The sequence below is a fragment of the Saccopteryx leptura genome, chromosome 10 (assembly GCF_036850995.1).
Source record: "Saccopteryx leptura isolate mSacLep1 chromosome 10, mSacLep1_pri_phased_curated, whole genome shotgun sequence".
NCBI classification, from domain to species: domain Eukaryota; kingdom Metazoa; phylum Chordata; class Mammalia; order Chiroptera; family Emballonuridae; genus Saccopteryx; species Saccopteryx leptura.
The window spans coordinates 58,897,989-58,912,885 of NC_089512.1; the positions used below are offsets into that span (position 1 = coordinate 58,897,989).

At 39.5% G+C, this 14,897-nt stretch overlaps 1 protein-coding gene across 2 annotated transcripts in view; it reads left to right on the forward strand.

The window, feature by feature from the left end:
- The window catches only part of CACNA2D3 (calcium voltage-gated channel auxiliary subunit alpha2delta 3), a 1,028,076-nt gene that overhangs the window by 306,180 nt on the left and 706,999 nt on the right, over nucleotides 1-14,897 (forward strand). For both annotated transcript variants that reach the window (XM_066350330.1, XM_066350329.1), the window contains exon 4: nucleotides 3,653-3,712. In XM_066350330.1, the coding sequence (XP_066206427.1) occupies nucleotides 3,653-3,712 (60 nt within the window). The remainder of the gene's footprint in view (nucleotides 1-3,652; nucleotides 3,713-14,897) is intronic.

Consider the following 14,897-nt stretch of genomic DNA (forward strand, 5'->3'; position numbering starts at 1 on the left):
TTAAAACATACTTAATTTGAATTAGATGATAGGGATATTTGTACAGGAAAGACACGTTGCAGGCTGTTATTTTTTACTGGCAAGCATCAGAGTTGAAAGTGGAGTTGTCTTAATTTTTTTAAAATGGTAATTCAATTTATTTTTTGTTTTATTAACAGTAGGAACTTCTGTCCCCAGGTCTCTGTTTTAGGCCAATTTATGGCACATGGTTTTCTTCCTAGAGACTATTTCTTTTAACTCATTTATCTTTATAAGACTGTTTCAGAGGAAAGATCAACTATCCTTTGTTCTTTTCAAAAGGTACATAGTTCTTGATGTACTGCTTGTCATTGCCATTGTGCATAATGGCTGGGTCTATTCTTGAGGGTGTCTGAATTCTCTTAAGCCTATCTCCCAATGGCTTCAGAGAGCAGGTTGGGATAACCCATAGTTGATTGCAGGAAGGGTATATCTTTTCAAAGAGCTCTGTTCCAAAGTCCTTATTTGTTGCACATGAGACAACTATTATGTGTAGTTTTTTTCTGAAAAATTTTCCCCCTAAAGCTTTATAGTGAGCATGATGGGAAATATCTTCATGGAAATGAGTGTGTGAGATAAGTTAAAAAAACATGCAGCAACTCTAACTTGAAAATGATCATTAAAAACTGGCCAGTCCCAGGCGCTGGGGATGGCTCCTTGGCCTCTGCCCCAGGCGCTAGAGTGGCTCTGGTCGCAACAGAACGACGCCCCAGAGGGGCAGAGCATCGCCCCCTGGTGGGCAGAGCATCGCCCCCTGGTGGGCATGCCGGGTGGATCCCGGTCGAGCACATGCCGGAGTCTGTCTGGCTGTCTCTCCCAGTTTCTAGCTTCAGGAAAAAAAAAAAAAAACTGGCCAGAGAGGTTCAGATTCCCATGTACTCACTGCAACACACAGAAACAGTGTTCTGGCTAATCTCAGTAATTAGTACAATGTTATTAAACTGTTTCCAGTGTGTTACCTTGCATTGCCATGCCCTGTGTCTTGCATTGTAGCATTTGTGGTTGAAATACATTTCATGTTATGTTATATTTGGACATGTTATATGGTATGTATGATATACATACACACTAATATAAAGAAAATGCATTTTATGCTATACTCTTTGATAATAATTTCAGTTTGCCTATCATTTCCTTCTTCTCTTATTTGTGATCCTACACTGCTTTTGTGTTTTTGTGAATTTCCGATTCTTCACTTTTTCCCCAATATTATCTATCTTGATCATTGTGAGATTAGTTTGTTCCTATCTTTTGATCATTTATACATTTCATTGACATTTCTGGATTCTCAGAATGCTTAGACACCATGAAAAAACAACTTCTATGTGTTTAAGTAAATACATAATCAAAAGGCATGACTTTTTTGATAATGTAACTGTTCAGACAAGTGTAATATTTGTACACACTCAATATATAACTGATTTTATGAAACATGAATACAAATTTTAAATCTATTACAAAGATTAAGAGAATAAGCTCTCACAAACAAATTGATTTGTAACATCACTGCCTGTCACTCATCTGTCTGGGTCACACCGATACATTTATAAATTGGGTCTTGTGATCCCTGACAAGCTTCATTGACTGGGATGATTCCAAGAAGACCATGACCCATTGAAAGCTGACCCAATGTGAGCTTGGGGCCAACATATCCAATCTACATAGATAGTATCTCTTCTTTTTCTTTTTCTCTGTTTCTCATTCTCTCCATGTTATGCTCTCTTCTGTAAAATATTTTATGTCTTATAGTAAAAATACATATGTACACAGATTTTAAAAAGTTAAATGAGAGTTGAGAAACCTTGGAGGATTGGTGGAGCTCATTAAACAGGGCATCAGAGCTGTGGGAAGGTATGAGATAAGCAGGTGTTTTTAGCCAGTGGTTCTCAAAGTGTTGGAATGTCACAATCAATTGGAAAACTTCAGACTCTGCAGGTCTGGGGTGGGGCCTGAGAATGTGCATTTCTAACAAGTTCTCAGGCAAAACGATTGCTGCCAATAGGGGGCTACACTTTGAGAACCAGCTCTCTATGGTCACCTCTTCATGACCTTGGGATGAAGAAACTAGGCCCAGAGAGGGGAAGGGACTTGCCCAAGGTCTCACAACTCTAATGGGTTGCATCATGGCTAGAATTAGAACTGGGTCTTCTGTCTCTGGCCCTGCCATGTTTCCTGAGGTCAATTCTTTGGCCAGAGAAGGAAAAGCCCCTTCCTGACTATGAGAAGGGAGTGTGGGGAGCCAGATGTACCAGCCCACCCAGGTTTTTGTGTGTAGACAGCACTGTCTCTGGCTGGTCTATCTCTTTCTTTGTACACCCTCATGGAGATGGGGGCTTTGATGCTCTACAATAGAGCCTAAAGTTACACCAGGGGATTCAGCCTCTTCATTTCAATGTCCAATTTAATAATTATTCATAGAACATTTCTCTGTGAGTTTGCAATCATTTAGAGATTAATACTAATATCATCATTTTTTGAAACATGGCTTTTTAAATTCAGGTCTGTATTGTGTGAAGAAAAAACAAGTTAAAGGCAGCATAGGCTACAAAGATTAACCATAGGAAGAACAGAAATTGTTAAATTTTTATTTGGATCTAAAGGTTTTGCTTAGTTCAATGAAATCTCAGTGGACTCTTATTTAACTAAATGAGGTTTCTGCAATATCTTCTAACCTAGTGTTTTTCAACTGCTGGTCTGGGACCAGTCCACCAGAAAATTTGTATTAGTCCACTAAAGAGTTAACCACCCTGATGTTGTATGAAGATATTGATCCAATGATCTTAGTCAAATTTGCTTATGTTCCAGAGTAATTTCTGCGTCAGTGGTCCCCAAAATAATTCTCCTATTTTCACCAGTCCCCAAAGGTAAAAAGCTTGAAAGTCACTGTTCTAACCCATATTTTCATAGTGAGAAATAACTTCTTGGCAAATTCAAATTAAAGTAAAATGATTTTAGTTGCTGAGTAATTGTTAAATGGGATTTCATTATATTGTTTTCATAAGAATATGAATTAGTTGAATATAGTTGGCTAAGAAGAATAATTGTGTATTTTATAGGTACTGCTTATTGATTTAATTTAAGTGATTTTATTATTGGGATGCAGATTGTCAAAATGGCATTGATGTACCATAACATTCAAATAACTGTCACCTAATAATTACATACTAGAACTGAGTGCAGAAAGAATTGACCTTGAATGATGCAGGCAATTAAAATAAGTAGTATTTTCCAAACCATTGGGGAAGTTAGCCCACTTAAAGTTGTACTCAATTCAGCTCAATAAATTTTCTCTAAAGCCCTTCTCTACCTAAGGAATGACTTCTCTAGTGCAGTCCGTATCAGGCCTCAAGGGCGAGTGTCTTTGAATTGTTACAAATATGGATGCAACATGTGTGCCTTTATACACACATAACAATAAATATTTATTAGAATAATTATAGTTGAATGTTGAAGGCAAAAACTAGATTTTGACACTGATATTACTATTTTTATGGGAGCGGGAGCAGCAGTCACAATGAACATGCCATGATATAATCATTTGGAGGCAATGGAGAAAGCTCAGTCTTTTCACGTTGTTGAAATGGGGTCCACATTGTTGAAATGTAATCCTTCTCATTGCTTTCTCTCTTTCCAGCGTCTGGTGGAGGCTGCTGAAGAAGCACACCTGAAACATGAATTCGATGCAGACTTGCAGGTAACTGATTCTGGTTTGAGTTAAATCATTTTCTCGGTTTGCTGCCAAAGGAGAAACACTAGGTGTACCAGGAATACCGGTTTCAGTGGTTGGGAATGAAGGGTTTTTAGAGGATGATCCGGAGTTGGAAGAAATGTGCCTATTTTTTTGATAAGACCAGATAGTGGTCCTCCACCATTTTCCACTGTGATAGTTGCAATGGGTGATAATAACACATGTCATGAATATAACCAGATTTTGATGAATTCCTCTCCAGTTCTGGGGTAATTAGTCAACTGACAATAATCACCAGAGCATGTAATGGTTATTGATAAGATAGATAGCAGAGTAGAGACACTTCCTTTGGTGCATTTTAAATGATTGAGAGCAATGTGGTGATGAATCTAACGTTATTTATTTATTTATTTATTTATTTTTAAGTGAGAGGAGGGGAGATAATGAGACAGACTCCTGCATGCACCCTGACTGGGATCCACTCAGGCACTGCCATCTGGGGCTGATGCTCAAATTCATTGAGCTATTTTTTTTAGACCTGAGCCTGACCAACCAGGCTATCCTCAGCACCCAGGGCCAAGGCTCGTACCAATCAAGCCACTGACTGTGGGAGGGGAAGAGGGAGAGAAGGGGGAGAGGAAGGGGGTGAGGAGCAGGTGGTCACTTCTCTTGTGTGCCCTGATAGAGGATTGAACCTGGGATGTCCATATGCCAAGCCGATGCTCTATCCACTGAGCAAACTGGCTCAAAATTAAATCATTTGCAGATGTGGGATTTGAACATCTACTTAAATAAATTTCTTGTAGTAGATCTCATACCTAATCATGTTACACCTGTATCTGACAAGGCTTTTGATGTTGTCTTGTATAGAGAAAACCTAATAAAAGGCAACAAGTGGGTTGAATAATTCTTGGAGGTTCCTTTGGGTCCCTCTTGAAGGAAATTTTATCTGTATTGTCATTTTGAGGTCTGTGGCTTTTTCTAACTACTAGAAAAACTGAGTGAATCTTAATTTTTAAGTCTGTGCTCTTAGTGGCATGTAGTCACCATTAGGAAACAGTATTAGTTTTACTATGTTTTTATTTATAGGGAAAAGTTAAAGACAGATATAAATCTTTTTTTTTTTTTTTTTTTAAAGATTTCTTTTTTTTTTTAATTTATTTTATTCATTTTAGAGAGGAGAGAGAAAGGGAGAGAAAGAGACAGAGAGGGAGAGAGAGAAGAGAGAGAGAGAGAAAGAGAAGGTGGGGAGGAGCTGGAAGCATCAACTCCCATATGTGCCTTGACCAGGTAGGCCCAGGGTTTCGAACCGGCGACCTCAGCATTTCCAGGTTGACGCTTTATCCACTACGCCACCACAGGTCAGGCCGACAGATATAAATCTTGAAGCACAAAAAAGATAGTGATATCTAAGATAATCTTTGGCTGTATCTCTGTCCTGTGGATGTACCTCTTGTCATCATCACTATCTATATATATATATTTTTTTTTTTGCTTTGTGGATAAAAGAATGAACACTCATATAGGGTAATTGAGACAAGTTTAACCCTTTGAATAGTGAGTTTTACGTTAACCCCTTGAGTGAGGATGCGCATGAACGTTGGTACTACTCTCAAAGGATTAATGAAGGGAATATTTACAAATGTGTGGTAAATGAAACCAACAAGTGATAGAGTCATACCCCAGGGCAAGCCACACTTCTGGCCTGGAGGAGCCAGGAGACAGAATAGTTTCCAAAAGCCACTTGACAAAGGGGTGCAGTGACGGTGATCTGGAAGTTTTTTGGGGAAGTACCCTAAAAACAATCTCTAGCCTCTGATTTATTGCTGATACCCAACATTGGCTGAACCTAACTGTTGGTGTAGTTGATTTCTTTCAGCCTTCCAAGGCATGGCACTGGGTGGAGAAGGGTGAAGAATAGATCTAGATGAAGGGGAAGCAGAAAATATCAAACCTCCCATCGAGGGGTCATCTTCAGGCTTAGTTACTAACATATGAAGCAAATAGAGCCAGGAATATAGCCAAGCACAAGAAGTTGCTGGGGGAGGTGGAGACGTTCTAGGCACTGTTGGTAACATTGGGCGAGGAATGATGAGCAGCGTCACAAGAGAAGGAGCACAGTAGTCAGATGAATGTAGCAAGAAGCATCTTGCCTTCCTATAACCACAAGCGTGTGATGGCACCAGGAAGATCCAGCAGCCATTTACTGGTCACATTTAACTTTGGCCTCCTCTTCAGGGTTTGGATTTCCTAGAGTGGGCCGGAGGGATTTAATGGAAGCATGAGGAAGCATGTCTGTGAGACGATTGTAAGGACCTCTTGAATGTGTTGCCAAGGGAAATTGTCTTCTCGTCCTCAGGAGTTCCTGAGGCCTTTTCAGGAATTCTGGTACTAAATGACAGAAACTCTACTTAGAGTATAACATTGAGTAGAATAAGAATCCATGAGTCCACTCTGATAAATAAACAGATATATAAAAGGATAAATACATACATAAGTAAAAGAGAAGGGAAACTCTCACAGTGGCATGCCAACTAATAAATATAGAAGAAATGATAATGTTAGAAAATGATGGTATGAACAGATTCAGACAAGAATCTTCGATGAATGCTAAAACTAGCAAGTGGAAGTTTGATGAACATTGACAATCTTACAGCACTCACCCTCAAATTACTTATTAATTACGAAGGAGAAAATAGCAGCTCTTATGGAAAAAACAGGCGGACACGATCTTGAACAGGTCATCAAAGTTAACATCATCAGTGATGAGGCAAATGACATCAAGAGCCTCCAGATGTGCTGACCAGGATGAATGGAATGTCGCTTACGTAGAATTCTCACGTTGTGTCCAAAATGTGTAATCTGAATCTAATCGTGATAAAACATCAGAGGAATATGGATTAAGGAACATTTCACAAAGTAACTGGCTGGGCTCCTCAAAAATGTCAAGGTCAAGAAAGACAAAGAATCATTGAGGACTTGTTCCAGACTAAAGGACATTAAAGACACATGACAACTGAATGCAACGTGTGATCTTAAACTGGATTCTGAACCAGGAACAAAGGCTTGAATGTCAACTGTGCATTAGATAACAATATTACATCAGTGTTGAATTTCCTGATTTTGATTCTTGTATTGTGTTTATGTAAGAGAATGTTCCTGTTCATGGGTTTTTCTAGACTAAACATTTGGATCTATTGGTCCAATTGGAAGCAGTGGGTTTGCAGGAAAGCAAGAAAAGGTTCTTGGAAGTCAGGATTATTTTGGAAAATCTGGTATTTATGGCTCGTATTGTCAATTTTATTCTGAGGTCGTATTCTGAGATCAATAGTCTAGTAAAGGTAGGTGGACAGAGAGGGAATGCTTTAATGACTTTTGGGGATTTTTATTGTTCAGCAGAGGAAAAATGTCCTGTGGTTTAGTTCAGCTAACTTAGAGCTGCTCTCTTTTGTTTGTCGGGAGCTGTTATCTTCCAAGAGTGTTCTGACTTCCTTTCTATTATTGAAGCTTTACAATAAAATCCTGGTGTAGCACAAGGGATTCCTTGTCAGATGTGATGCTGAAAACACAAACGCAGCATTGGCATCTCTTGAAAAATAAAATAGAGGACAAGAAAATGAGTCTCTGGAGTGTTACAGCTTTTGTTGTCTTGGGAACAAGGATAGGGAGCCTGTTTTTTCCTCCCAAGGTGCCTGTATTGTACACAAGAAATACCAGAGGCCACAGTTGTGGTCTGAACACAAGGGTGGATGTTGTAATAATCTGTCAGTATAACAGAGTATCATTCACTACCTGGACCTTAGACCTTCGTGAAATCTTCTCTGGCTCAGAGTAAGATTTCTCCTGTGGACACCTGTGAAAGAGAGGCCTTCCGGAGGATGGATGTGCACTGAAGAATGCCTGTCTGCTTGGATGAAGGTTCTGAAGCTGCAAAGCGTCGGTGCTATTAAGCACAAGTCTGTTAAGAGCTATTACTGGGGTAGCAGGTCTGTGTATGGGCTTGGAGTTTATTGCTACAGTGGTCCATTAGAGCTGATCAATTGTTAATCTGGGTTCCACTGACCTCTTGGCAACCCCTGTCAGTGGGTTGTTTTTTATCAAAAAAATTCCAGATGACCATCTGCTCACCATGAAATAATGCTGAGGAGGTCTCTGCATTCTTAGCTCAGGAAGAGCAGAGGGAGCTGGGAGCCTTTTTTCTTTTAGGAAAAAAAAGTGGGTTTTTGTTGTTGTTGTTTTTTTGTATTTTTCTGAAGATGGAAACAGGGAGGCAGTCAGACAGACTCCCGCATGTGCCCGACCGGGATCCACCTGGCATGCCCACCAGGGGGCGATGCTCTGCCCATCTGGGGCGTTGCTCTGTTGCAACCAGAGCCTTCTAGCGCTTGAGGCAGAGGCCACAGAGCCATCCTCAGTGCCCGGGCCAACTTTGCTCCAATGAAGCCCTGGCTGCAGGAGGGGAAGAGAGAGACAGAGAGGAAGGAGAGAGGGAGGGGTGGAGAAGCAGATGGGCGCTTCTCCTGTGTGCCCTGGCCAGGAATCGAACCCGGGACTCCTGCACGCCAGGCCGACGCTCTACCACTGAACCAACCGGCCAGGGCCTCTTTTAGGAAAAAAAAGTTTTTGTGAAATTTCCTAAACTGTGTAGCTTCAAGTTATATGGTCTTAGCACCCCTGTTCCCAAAAGAGCAGAGAGGTGATGGGTCTGGCTGTTCTTTTACTTCAGCGGAGTTTCTATGCCATTGCACCATCATGTGCTTGAGAAGTAAAGAATGTGATTCTCACTGGTGGAATCATCAAAAGTAATCACAATAAAGTTATGCCACCTTTACTGTCAGAACTTTATTTTTTGTTGCCCCTTTCAGAGGCTTAACTCTTTCCCCAGGGGTTTATGGCCTTGACGTTGGCAGTCTCTTCAGTGAGGTCCTTAAATATGACATTACATTGTTAGTTTCTAGCAAAAACTGTACTGGGCAAAAGGCAAACTACAGCCCTTGAAGGGGAATCTTGTGTGAACAGTGTCCTTTGAGAGGAACAGACAGCCTGGTCCTCACAGGCTGGGACGCTTTCTGTGGCTACTGGTGTTACCGCAGCCTTCTGGCTGGTCCCCCTCTGTGATGGCCTAGATGTATTCTAGAATGGCCTTCTCTGGGTTTTGTTCTTGATTCCCTGGTAGCTCCTCCATTAGGGCAATTTTCAGTTATAGTTGATGTAAACAGAGGTATTGCTAAAATGATATCTTCCCTTTTTTATTTTATGTTTTGAATTAGCATAGGTTTTTAATGTAAAGCACATGTGATTATAATGAATGATTATGATTATTACATAATAAAAGATTAACGATTATTATAAAAACAGAGCATAAAAACTTTCTAAATTATCATATGTGAGTATAGTGCTTTCCTCTTATTGTTTTGATGACAACACCTAACTGGGCCGGGGGCAGGGTGGTAGGGGTGGACCCTCGCCCTGATTATTCTATCTACTGATGAAAAACTAGGTCTACACGTGTAGTATAACTCAGACTGAATATCTTCCCCCTCTTACTTACTCCTTTTTTTTTTCGTTAAGTGAGAGGTGAGGAGGCAGAGAGACAGACTCCTTGCATGCACCCTGACTGGGACCCACCCAGGAAGTCCACTATGGGGTGATGCTTTATCTATCTGAGGCTGCTGCTCTGCTGCTCAGCAACTAAGCTATTTTAGCACCTAAGATGAGGCCATGAAGCCATCCTTAGCACCTGTGGACAACTTGCTTAAACCAGTTGAGCCATGGCTGCAGGAGGGGAAGAGAGAGAGAAAGGGGGGAGGGGGGTGGAGAAGCAAACGATCTCTTCTCCTGTGCCCTGATGGGTAATTGAACCTGGGACTTCTACATGCTGGGCCAACCTGCCAGGGCCTCTTACTCTTTCTTTTTGGGTTTTTTTTTTTTTATCAGCAACAAAGAAAAAAAAGTCTTTTTGATAGTTTACTAAGTACTTGCTTATCTTTGAAGCACAAATAGATTTATTTTGAAATCTTAAATAAATGCTAATTGCACAGAGGTGGTACATAGTAGAAAAAAAATTGCGGTTTTGAATTGTGTATTCTGAAGAAGGCTTTTCCATTACAGTTTTCTATAATATATATATTTTTGTAACTGATGGAAAAAATGGGGGGCCTGGTGACATTCAGAGGGATGACAAAAGTGTGAGAGTGGTCGGCCCCGGGAGCTGTAGTGTCCTGGTCAGCAGCAAGCTGTGGTCGCCCATCTTGCCGGCGCAGGGGTCTGATATCAGTTGAGGTGAGTGAGGGGTGTGGAGTGAAAGGATATGCAGGCCTCTGATGAGACTCTCTCAAAGCTGGGAGGGCCAGTGCCACTGCTGGGCCAGCTCCTTGCTCTCTTCATTGCTGCCTATTGCAGTGAGCAGTTTGCGGTGAAGGAGGCCAGTGAAAGACACCGGAGCAGAGGAGGGGAGGCTCAGGACCCAGAGCGTCTGCTTTAGAACCCCTGACACCGTCCACTGGGAGAAGAAAGCCTTTCCTGGGAGTGACTGGGGAGGGCAGTGCAGGACACACAGCTGGGCTGAGCTATGCTTTCCCTGGCAGTGTTTCCCTGCTGTAGAGTGAGGCTTTGCTCTGGGCAGAGACTGTGGTGAGCTAGAGCAGAGGCTGGGCGGGGAGGAGTGCCCCTCAGTGGGGAAAGGACTGGCCTCACGGAGCTTCTCCTATGTTCCTGTCCAGGCCTGAACCATCCTTGTTCTTTTTGACTGAGTGAGGTGTTGAACTCCTTGCTAAGGGACGGGGATGGAACACAGAGGACCCAGGCCCCAGAATTAGATATGATGTTTTTTTTACTTTCAATATTATTTTGTGTTAGTTTCAGGTGTACAGCATAGAGGTTAGACAATCACATGCTTTACAAAGTGAGCCCCCGATATTTCCAGCACCCACCTGGCACCACACAGTTACTAACTCTGACCGCTGAGTGGTGATTCTATAGAGATAGCTAATTGACTTTGTGCAGTAAACAAGAAATATAGGGGTCACCTCTATCAGAGAAATAAATGAAAAGAGAAGAAAATTTTCACTCTTTATATTACAATCACTGTCTTATTTTCTGATCTAACTTATCAGAGCATGCCTATTGTTTTTCATTTTTTTCTTTTTATCAGCTTGGCAGGGGGTTGCAGTTGGTCCTCTGTGTTTTAAGATCTTACAGTAGAAGTTCTTAGGACTCACCACTTGTGATTTAATTCACAAGACTAATGTGTAAATAGTTTCTGAGGAAACTTTTAAGTATGAGCATTTTAAAATCAAAGTCATTTTTCAGTTGTTACACACATAGACATAAACACTATCACTTTTGCTCATTTGACTAGAACATTTTAACTTTTCATAATGCTAATGTCATGACTTGAGGTTTATATTAATTGCTTGTTTGGAGGTCACATGTTAAGGTCATGACACTGACTTTTGTTCATATGAGAGTCAGGATGGGGCAGTGGCTAGAGCCTCAGCTTAATCCAACAGACAAAGCTTTGGCCTCGTGGACTGAATGTTTAGGTTTTAGCAGTAGTTCCATTCCCAGTTGGACTGTCTACATGCTCAACGATCTGTTGCTGTAGTCTCTTTGCTTATATGTAAAGTGACATACTTGTCATATCTAGATAATTTCTAAGATCTCTTCCATCTCATGTGCTGTAATTCATTTAACCAAGTGTTATCATTGACCTCCCATGGTCAGCACTGTGCTGTGGATATGACCATGACCCAGGCAGATGCTCTTTGTTCTCATGGAGCTCATCATCTAATGGGAGAAACAGATATTAAAGACTTGTTGACTTAGATAATTATTAAATCTTAATCATGGTAAATGACATAAAAGAGAAGCATAGGGTATTATTACAGTGCTTGACAGGAGACCTCTCCTAGTCTGGGAGTTAAAGGGACCTTGGGAGCAAATCCCCAAAGAGTGTGCCTTGACTGAGTGGAGAGTCTAGGCTCACCTCCACCACAGTTAGAAGAAATTTCCTCAGACACAGGGAACCTATCATATCTTTATTTCTAGATGATGTGAAAAATTAAAATTATTTAATTTAAATTTAATTAAAAATTAAAATTATTTTAATCTACTTTCTACATAATAATCTTGATCATCTCTAATGATACTTTAATTTTGCCTTTAATGATGCTTATTGCTTTCTATGTTAATTTTATTTATGTGTTTCTTTGTTGCTTAATGTAACTTTTATTTAGAACTCAGTACAAGTTAGGTCTTCTTTTAGGTTATGGAACTTCCACAAACTGAGAGGTGACTCTTTTCCTCCAGGGAAGTTCTAATCTACCTTTTTATTTTTGTTTTAGTTTATTTTTAGGATACACCACAGACTCTTTTATTTAATATTTTTACAACACATAGTGGATGTAGTATATGGGCAAAGAATCATATCAAGTAACTATATGGATAGTACACTTGAATTCAGTCTTGCTCTAGAAGAGGGAGTTTGCCAACTATGGCAAATCCAGTTCACTACCTGATATTGTAAATGGGCTTTTATTGGAATAATGCCATGCCCATTTATTTACATCTTGTTCCTTGCTGCTTTTGAGCTGCAATGGGAAAATCAAATAGTTGTGACTAGAACCGTGTGATCTGCAAACTCTCAAGTATTTATGATCTGGATCATTTTTTTTTTTTCTTTTGGAGCCAATCAACCTTTTGGTGCTAATCTATTTTTTTAAAATATGTTACTTTAGTTGTTACTTTAAGGATTACAATAAATATTTCTAACTTAAGTATATAGTATATGTAGACTTAATTTAGTGTGTGAAGAACCATTTCACCTGAAACAAGAACTTCACAGCAGTGTAATTCTATCCACTGCCATCCTTTGTGGTATTGTCATATATATATATTTTTTTTCTGAAGCTGGAAACGGGGAGAGACAGTCAGACAGACTCCCGCATGCGCCCAACCGGGATCCACCCGGCACGCCCACCAGGGGCGACGCTCTGCCCACCAGGGGGCGATGCTCTGCCCCTCTGGGGCGTCACTTTGCCGCGACCAGAGCCACTCTAGTGCCTGGGGCAGAGGCCAAGGAGCCATCCCCAGCACCCGGGCCATCTTTGCTCCAATGGAGCCTTGGCTGCGGGAGGGGAAGAGAGAGACAGAGAGGAAGGATGGGGTGGGGGTGGAGAAGCAAATGGGCGCTTCTCCTATGTGCCCTGGCCAGAAATCGAACCCGGGTCCCCCACACGCCAGGCTGATGCTCTACCGCTGAGCCAACGGGCCAGGGCCTGGTATTGTCATATTTTTTACTTCTTTATGTGCTATAAACATTATAGTAAAATGTAATATTTATTTTGTTTTGTTTTGCTTTAAATGGTCATATTATAGAAATTAAATATTATAAAATAGTGATATATTTAACCACATATTTATCATTTCTGGCACTGTTCATCTCTTCCTATAGATTAGAATTTCCATCTGTTATCATTTTTCTTCAGCCTGAAGAACCTCTTTCAGCATTTTTGCATTGCAGGTCCAGTAGCAAAAGTGTCTTTCATCTTTTGTTTATCTAAAAATAGCTATATTTCACTTTCATTTCTGAAGGATAATTTTGCTGGATATGGAATTTTTACCTGGCAATTAATTTTTTCTTTTAGCACTTTGATGATATAATCCCATTCTCTTCTGAGCTTTAATGCTTCTGATGAATTGTCAGCCATCATTCTTATCTTTGTTTCTTGAATACAATGAGTCATTTTTCTCTACTGCTTTCAAGATTTTTCTCCTTATCTTTGATTTCCAGTATACCATATACTATAAGTTAAAGATGTTCGTAGATGTGATTTTCTTTGTACTTGTTCTGGTTGGAATTTGCCTCTTGAATATTCTCACCATACTTGAAAAATATTTAATGATTATATCCTCAAAATTTTACTTGTCCCATTCTTTTTATATTTTCTTCTGAAGCTTAAGTCACATCTATATCACATAGCTTAGTATTGTCTCACAGATCTATGTCCTATTAATTGGTCTCCAAGTTCATTAACCCCTTCTTTTATAGTATCTAATCTGTTGTTAAACACATCCAGTCAATAATTTATTTTATATGTATTGTACTTTTTGATCTAGAATTTTTATTCAATTTTTATACTCTCCATTTCCTACTGAAATTCTCCATTTGTGCACCAGTTATATACATGTTTTCTTTTAACTCCTTAAACATATCTATGATTGTTGTTTTAAATTCCTTTTCTGCTAATTTCAGCATCTGGCTTATTTCTGTATTAATTTTTTATTTTGAAATAACTTTTTAAATTTTATTCTTTTGCTTTTTCATATGCCTAGTAAATTTTTGTTATATCAAGGACATTGTGATTATATCTGATTTTTATAAATTTCCTCATTGTAACTTAGTATCATTTCATCCAAGAAATAGATATTCTAAAGATACCAATTTTATTGACTCCAATTAAATTTGTATTAAGAACAGTTATTAAAGAGACAAAGAGAAAATAGTGATGAAGCATATGTAATAGAGCAGCCTCCAGATATGATCTTTTGCATCACGTAAGCTGTCAGTACGTTGTCTTCTTTGTTCCAAAAGAACCACATGCCATTTTCCAGCTGAAAGAAAGAGAAAGATGATTTTTTAAAAAAGATTTTATTTATTGATTTTAGAGAGAGAAGGGGTATGAGGAGCAGGAAGTGTCAACTCGTAATTACTTCCCATATGTTCCTTGAACAGGCAAGCACATGGTATTGAAACAGCAACCTCAGCATTTCGGGTTGATGCTCTATCCACCGCACCACCGCAGGTCAGGCTGAGAAAAATGAATTTTTAAAGTAGATTCTTGAAATGTAAACATAGGTTCTCAAAAGTCTATAATTTCAACAGATTAATTTTATTAGTATTATCTTCCTGTTATAAATCCAGATAAAAGTATTAATAAATATTAACAAATTTAAGACAGAAGTGCAACTTTATGGCAATGATAATTGATTTGATTTTCTTTGCATATTCATCTTACTTTTTAGGCCAGAGGGAAATAATGACATTTTTTTGTCCTTCCAATGTTATATTTATGTGCCTGTACATTTCCACATTTGCAATCCTCTTTTTTAAACAGGTGTGAGTTTAGAAACTCTGGGCTGTTTATCTATAATTTCATAAATAATGAACAATCTAGTAAAACCCACATGT